We start from the raw sequence: 8,109 nt of genomic DNA, 5'->3' as shown, positions 1-8,109 counted from the left end.
AAATATATATCTATCTATCAGGGTCTAATCCTTTCTTATCATAACCCCCCCCCCATAAAAAAAATCTGGGTTTAATTTCCTATCATACAAAAATCAGGGTTTAACTCTTTCATATCTCTTATATTGATTGATTGATTTTATGGATTTATAATGTGCCAAATACTAGCCCATCAGGGCAGTGTCTAAGTATATATATCTCATATACTCTTTTTATATCAACCCCCCCCCCCAAAAAAAAGAACAATGGTTTAACCCTTTCCTATTGTCCAAAAATAAAATATCAGGGTCTAACCCTCTGCTATCATAACCCCCCCCCCCCCAAAATAAATAAAAAATAAATCAGGGTTTAACTCTCCTATCAACCCCCCCCCCCCCAAATAAAAAAAGGTCTAACCCTTTTCTAACCCCCATTTATTTTATTTTTTTGAGGGGTGGTTTGGGGGTTAGAAAAGGGTTAGACCTTTTTTTTGGGGGGTGGGGGGGGGGTTAATAGGAGAGTTAAACCCTGATTTATTTTTATATAAATAATAATAATTAAGAAAAAAAATAATAATAATTAAAAATAAATAAATAAATAAATAAGGGTTTAACCATTTCCCGTTATTACAAAAAATAAATAAAACATTTTCCGGGTTTAACCCTGTGCTATCATCAAAACAAAAAAAACAAAAAATAAAACCACCCTTTCCTATCAGAAAATAAACTTAGGGTTTAACACTTTCCAAACATAACCCCTCCCCCCCCCCCAAAAAAAAAAACAACAAAAAAAAACAGTTTAACTTTTTCCTATTTCCTATTACCCCCCAAAAAAACACAGTTTAACTCTTTCCTATTACCCAAAAAAAAAACACAGTTCACCCAAAAAAACAAAACTCAGAAAACTCAGTGTTTAGCCATTTCCTAGAATTGATATAACTCTGAGTTGAAGGGGTTGCTAGTTGTGTGTGAATGTGGTCAGGCAGTGATCGCACAGAGGTGATCGGTGTGTGTGAATGTGGTCAGGCAGTGATCGCACAGAGGTGATCGGTGTGTATGAATGTGGCCAGGCAGTGATCGCACAGAGGTGATCGGTGTGTGTGAATGTGGCCAGGCAGTGATCGCACAGAGGTGATCGGTGTGTATGAATGTGGCCAGGCAGTGATCGCACAGAGGTGATCGGTGTGTGTGAATGTGGTCAGGCAGTGATCGCACAGAGGTGATCGGTGTGTGTGAATGTGGTCAGGCAGTGATCGCACAGAGGTGATCGGTGTGTATGAATGTGGCCAGGCAGTGATCGCACAGAGGTGATCGGTGTGTGTGGGTGAGGAGGTGATCGGTGTGTGTGAATGTGGCCAGGCAGTGATCGCACAGAGGTGATCGGTGTGTGTGGGTGAGGAGGTGATCGGTGTGTGTGAATGTGGCCAGGCAGTGATCGCACAGAGGTGATCGGTGTGTGTGGGTGAGGAGGTGATCGGTGTGTGTGAATGTGGCCAGGCAGTGATCGCACAGAGGTGATCGGTGTGTGTGGGTGAGGAGGTGATCGGTGTGTGTGAATGTGGCCAGGCAGTGATCGCACAGAGGTGATCGGTGTGTGTGAATGTGGTCAGGCAGTGATCGCACAGAGGTGATCGGTGTGTGTGGGTGAGGAGGAGGAGGTGTAATAGGAGGAGGAGGAAGGAGGGAAGGAGGGGGGAGGAGATGATCGGAGGGCACTCCGCTTTATTTAGGACCCCGGGGGAAGCTGCAGCTGATGGACCAGAGAGAGCGGAGAGGAGAGCGGCGCACCACCTACATAACCCGACCATCAAAGCTTCCCACCTCTCACAGTGCGATCAGAGAGGAGAGGAGCGCTGACATCCCATACATCGTCCGATCATTATCCCCGATCTCTGCATGGAAAGTGGCCGGACGCACAACTTCTATTGGACCTGTGCTGGATCTCTCATCGCCCTGCTGGGCTTTCTAGGGATTATTGGAGAGAGGAGTGTGATCGCTGGTCGGACAGGGATTGGGTAAGTGGAGACTGTCCTGAGTGTAGAACAGGTGGATCTTATAATGATCATCATCGGGGCATTTAAAGTGATCTGCTGGGCTTTGTGGTCCCCCATTGGGGTGTGAATGGTCTGCGATTGGAGGGACAGATTTCTGGTGGTCATACACACTACTTTTTAATTGTCCAATCCATGTTTGATTTTATCAGCATGTTGGTTTGATCGATCTACTAGATATACCTTCCGATCTATTCAGATTGGAGTCAGTCATTGATTATTAATCATTGTGTATTGATCGGCAGCACTGAGAATTCTTGTATTTTGATCGATCAGATTATGGAATTTTTGGTGGAAACAGAGATGTGATGGATCGATTTATTTTATCTGATAACCAAAATCAGAGATGTGATCGATCACTTGCCATTGCATCTTCCAGCTATTGATCAAAAACCTATTCCCTCTGTGTCCTATCAATTGGCTATATCAATCAATCATGTATCATTACTGTCCCCCAAACCAAGAGAACCTGTCTGAAGCTGACAACCCACCCTATACAATCTGATTGTACAATCTCATTTTACGATGTTCTTTGAGGACTAAACAACCCATCCATTTAGTGTTACAGCAGGCAGGTCCTTGTACTGTTGGTGGTAGATCTAAATGATACAATCAGATTGTGTGTGTGTGTGTGTGTGATGTGATCAGCCTAAAGGTGGCCACGCACCCATCGATGTGATCATACAATCCATTATTCCCTGCAAATAAAATCTCATAGGATAAGAATCATAAATTTACAGACCATTTATTTAATCGAGTGGCTGTGATGCAATTGTATACCAATTGCTTCCAAATAATTAATTAAACGGATATCTGCGTGCGTGTCGGTGGGCATACACAGACCGAGTCTTTTCACTGATCACGTTTTCGATTTAAGTAGCTTTGTCTGGCAACAAAATGTAGCTTTGATCCCCTAAAACACGTATTTCAGGATGGAAATCGATCGATATGATCAGAATATTTCTGCACTGATTTTTGTTTCAGTGCGGACGATCAGCAGTCCGGAGTGTTGGGCTGCCAAGCAATCGCATTGATCAGATCTTTGTATTATCATACAATCAAAACGTTGCGTGTATGATCAGAGGGGGTGTGTGGGTTTTTTTTTTTAGATTCAATTATAATATAGATCAATAAACTGATCATCTTTATCAGCTCATTTCTGATCACATTTTTAAATCAATACTCTGTGTTCATTGCATTAATCAATAATGAATGGCTCCTTGCGATCGCTCGTATGTAGTCCAGTCCTAGTCGCTCTGTATGACCCCCATAACCCCTACTGGTGTCCTGATAACCCAACTGCCACAGGACTTGCCGGAACTTGTAGGTCACAGGATCCCTTTACTGCAATGGGACTATTTACTGGGATGGGATCCCGACAATAAATGTATCAGAATTGAATATATAATAATATATATATATATATTTTTTTTTTTTTTTTTTTTTTTTTACGTTTTATACTGATTTAAAACCTAGTAATATGTACAGGAAGGACCTTGTTGTATAGCTGATCAATGTTCCAGACAGGGACCTCTCCAGGATTACTCTCCTAGAACTTGAACCTCTCTAGGGTTGAGCCTCCTGGGACCTCTCTAGGGTTGAGCCTCCAGGAACAAGGACCTCTCTAGGGTTGAGCCTCCTGGGACCTCTCTAGGGTTGAGCCTCCTGGGACCTCTCTAGGGTTGAGCCTCCTGGGACCTCTCTAGGGTTGAGCCTCCAGGAACAAGGACCTCTCTAGGGTTGAGACTCCTGGGACCTCTCTAGGGTTGAGACTCCTGGGACCTCTCTAGGGTTGAGCCTCCGGGAACAGGGACCTCTCTAGGGTTGAGACTCCTGGGACCTCTCTAGGGTTGAGCCTCCGGGAACAGGGACCTCTCTAGGGTTGAGACTCCTGGGACCTCTCTAGGGTTGAGCCTCCGGGAACAGGGACCTCTCTAGGGTTGAGACTCCAGGAACAGGGACCTGTATGGGGTTAGGCTCCAAGAAAGTACAAAACAGATTATAGCGCACACATGCAAAAATGACATTTATCCTGCAAGGCTAGTTAAAAACACCTGAACATATTCAAAAGTACGGGGGTTTGGTCACACTATATAAAGGCTCCATGAAAGGGGACCTCTCCTCCTGGGGTTAGTATCCAAGAAAGGGGACCTCTCCTCCTGGGGTTAGTATCCAAGAAAGGGGACCTCTCCTCCTGGGGTTAGTATCCAAGAAAGGGGACCTCTCCTCCTGGGGTTAGTATCCAAGAAAGGGGACCTCTCCTCCTGGGTTTAGTATCAAGAAAGGGGACCTCTCCTCTAGGGTTTAGTATCAAGAAAGGGGACCTCTCCTCTAGGGTTTAGTATCAAGAAAGGGGACCTCTCCTCTAGGGTTTAGTATCCAAGAAAGGGGACCTCTCCTCTAGGGTTTAGTATCAAGAAAGGGGACCTCTCCTCTAGGGTTTAGTATCCAAGAAAGGGGACCTCTCCTCTAGGGTTTAGTATCCAAGAAAGGGGACCTCTCCTCTAGGGTTTAGTATCCAAGAAAGGGGACCTCTCCTCTAGGGTGTAGTATCCAAGAAAGGGGACCTCTCCTCTGGGGTTGGTATCCAAGAAAGGGGACCTCTCCTCCTAGGGTTAGGATTCAATAGGAACAGGGACCTGTATGTGATTGGGCTCTAGGAACAAGGATCTCTCCAAAGTTAGGATCCATGAAAGGGGACCCCCACAGTTGGGTTCCAAGATCAGGGACCTCTCTGGGGTCAGGCTCCAAAAAACAGGAACTTTTCCAGGGTTAAGCTGGTTACACATCAGAAAATTCAATTTTCTTTAGATCTACCTTCAAATATATAGTGCAAGGGTCTGATTGCAAAGCATTGGAAAGTGTTTGTTTAGGTTTGACCTCATATTATATGGTGTTGGCAACTGTGTAAAGGAAAATTGTATGGTGTGTCGCCAGCTTTACGCCCCATACACACTATTGGATTTTCTGCAGATTTTTGTCTTCTGATTTACCAAAACCTTATAATATGAGGTCAAATCTTAAGAGTTTCAATTCGTATGCAATCAGGCTTGCACTACACGTTTATGGTAAATTTGAAGACACAAATCTGCAGAAGATCGAATAGTGGAGCTCTAGACTCTGAGAACGGGACTGTCAGAGTAGACTGGAGTCAGCTGAGCTCTCCAGGATGCAGCTAGACGGTACCTGATAGAGATGCTAATTACCTGATTTATCTGCTCACGGGGACGTGTCAATTGAATTAGTAGAGCAATGTAAGCTCAGGCAGGCTGCCTCATCCCAGGAATGGGAGGACTACTGGTCCCAGCAGGCTTTGTTGTTGTAGCCCTCCTGTTGCCTTAGTGAAGCAGTTTGCCTATACCTAGTATTGGGGCTTATTCAGTAAATCAGTGCAAAGAGGAGATGAAATAAGGGAAGTGCAATAATCCTAATGGAGCCAATAGGTGTAGAGTTTAGAGATTTATACACATTAAGAGGATATATAGACTTCTACATGTATAGAGCCAATAACATTTTATCTTTTGAAGTTTCATTTCCAAAACTGAAAATGTAAAGTAATTGATACAATATGTACGTTTCCCGTTCCTGGTTCCTTTTACACTTTCTTACGAAACACGTGCTGAGATCTGATATCCCCGGCATTAAATCCAGTGTATATGGGTGTTTGTAATGCTTCTCATAAAATGTAGTTGGCGGTTGGCGCTTCTGCCTTGCAGCACTGGGGACCTCCGTTAGTTCCCCCGGCTGGGATTGAATCTGCATGGAGTTTGCATGTTCTCCCTGTGCTTGCGTTTGTTTCCTCCAGGCTCTTCCATATCCTTTGCACTCCAAAGACCTGCTGGCAGGTTAATTGGCTTCTTTCCAAATTTGCCTTAGTATGTGAATTAGGGACTTTTTAGATTGCAAGCTTCTTGAGGCCAGGGACTGATGTAAATGTACAATATGTAGACTGTTGTGTACATTGTCAATGCTATATAAAAACTGGACGTGTACCACTTGCTTAGTGGATAGCACTTCTGCCTTGTAGCACTGGAGTCCTCAGTTCAAGTCCCAGGGCAGGACATCTGCCCTCAGGGCAAGGAGTTTGCATGTTCTCCCTGTGTTTGCATGGGTTACCTCTGGATGCTCCGATATCTTCCTACCTTCCAAAGACCTGCTGGTAGGATAATAGGCTCCTAGTATACAGTAGGGTGACCAGACATCCCCGGTTTCCAGGGACAGTCCCCGGATTGAGGACCCTGTCTCCGGAGCCAATCTGTCCCTGGAATGCAGTGGCATGGCAAGGGCATCTGGTACACTCGCCCCGGGTGCAACATTTGGGGGGGGGGTGCAACATCATTACTGTGTCCCCCAAGTGTGCTGTGTTGGGGTCCACCCCCCCCCCCATCCAGTGACTACTGTGTTCCAGCCTGTCCCCAATGATCCCTCTGGTGTGTGTGTTGGTGCAAAGCGTACGGCGGCTATTGGAGAAGCTCTTGGCAGGGGATACCGAGGAGCGGCTTGGTGTCGGGAACAGTATATGGTGCTGGGGAATTGGGTAGGTCAGCCAGTGTAGGAATTGGGTAGGTCAATGTTGTGGTCAGTATAGGAATAAGATGGGTCAATGTAGGAATTGGGTAGGTTAGTGTAGTGGTCAAGCAAGTAGGTTAGTGTAGTGGTCAGTGTAGGAATCGGGTAGGTTAGTGTAGTGGTCAGTGTAGGAATTGGGTAGGTTAGTATAGGAATCGGGTAGGTTAGTGTAGTGGTCAGTGTAGGAATCGGATAGGTTAGTGTAGTGGTCAAGTAGGTCAGTGTAGGAATCAAGTTGGTATGGTCGGTACTACTGTACTAGTGGAAGGGACTCGGAGTGTTAAAAGTCTGGTGGGGGTGCAAACTTCTTGCCATGTCCCGGGCGCTGACAACCCACTACACCACTAACTGCATATATATTATATTTGAGGAAAATATGCGTATAAAATAGTTTACCATTTGCCAAAAAAAAAATCCCCGGATTTCATTTTAAAAATCTGGTCACCTTACCCTAGTATAATATTCTGAGAATGCCCAAATTGCTGCCAACAGCACCATGGGTGCCCGGGGAGAGAAGCTCTATAGAAATATAAATTCATGAAATGGGTTAGAACTCAGATGCCCCTGTATGGTGACCATAGTGTCCGCTGTCACCTTTCCATACCCAAGCAACCCTCAACATCGACCAGCATACCCTCCGTAGAAAAGTGTGGAATAAACCTGCAAAGATTTTCAATCAGTTTGTAGAATTTCTGATATCTGCCCATCTATCCCTCTACTGCCAACCCTTACATCGCCTGATCCAATCTACGACCCTGCTTGTAGAGTAACCATTCCAGAAAGTCGCCACTTAACGATTAACCACATTGCATTCCCTTTTCTCCAGGTCTACGGAAATCGCCTGGACATGGCAGTGTGGAGCGAGCGGTTTGTGAGCCAGAGCTCTTGTCCTGACTGCTGAAGGCAGCCAACGTCTCGGAGCGGAGAAGGCGTCAACGCCGTCTACTTATTTATTGTTTTTAAGCTCGCGGTTCACACCTGCACCAATGCAATTCAAACTGTTCCCCTTCGCCCTCATCATCCTGAACTGTGTGGATTACAGCCAATGCCAAGCCAACCGCTGGAGACGGAGCAAGAGAGGTCAGTGCTGGCCGGGGGACTGGTGGAGGAAGGGCTGGGGATTATCCACGGAGCACACATGTCTTCTACAAACCTCCATATGTTATCTGATCCATAGGGTGTTACTGGGAGACGGTGCTGGTGTCATAGAGCCTTGCGTCTGGTTCCTGAGACGCACGCTCTACAAACTGCATTTTCCTACTAGAACAATAGGTGGTGTCCTACTATAGAACAAGACTCTCCGCATATGGTCAGAGCTACTAGCAGAATATATCTAAGGGGTAGAGCAGCCTTTCTCAGCCCTTACAACTTGGAGGGGCCCTTTAAATGTCCCGCTCTCCCCTGCAGATAACCGCTTTTATCTACAGCTCATGGTGTAATGATCAGCCAGTAGAATGTTCCTTTTATTTGAGGTCACTTTTTGCAAAGCATTCCCACCCATGATTTTAGTTGC

The 8,109-nt window shown here is 45.5% G+C and overlaps 1 protein-coding gene across 1 annotated transcript in view; it reads left to right on the top strand.

The window, feature by feature from the left end:
* The first annotated feature begins 1,718 nt into the window (after positions 1–1,718).
* Positions 1,719–8,109, top strand: part of RSPO2 (R-spondin 2) — a 117,079-nt gene continuing 110,688 nt past the window's right edge. Inside the window, exons 1-2 of the mRNA XM_040354851.1 lie at positions 1,719–1,991; positions 7,423–7,676. Of these exons, the coding sequence (XP_040210785.1) occupies positions 7,583–7,676 (94 nt within the window). The 5' untranslated portion in view covers positions 1,719–1,991; positions 7,423–7,582. The remainder of the gene's footprint in view (positions 1,992–7,422; positions 7,677–8,109) is intronic.

Source organism: Rana temporaria, chromosome 5, assembly GCF_905171775.1.
Source record: "Rana temporaria chromosome 5, aRanTem1.1, whole genome shotgun sequence".
In the NCBI taxonomy this organism is placed as follows: Eukaryota; Metazoa; Chordata; class Amphibia; order Anura; family Ranidae; genus Rana; species Rana temporaria.
Note: the sequence above shows the minus strand (reverse complement) of the source record. Positions and strands in the feature narration are given on the sequence as shown.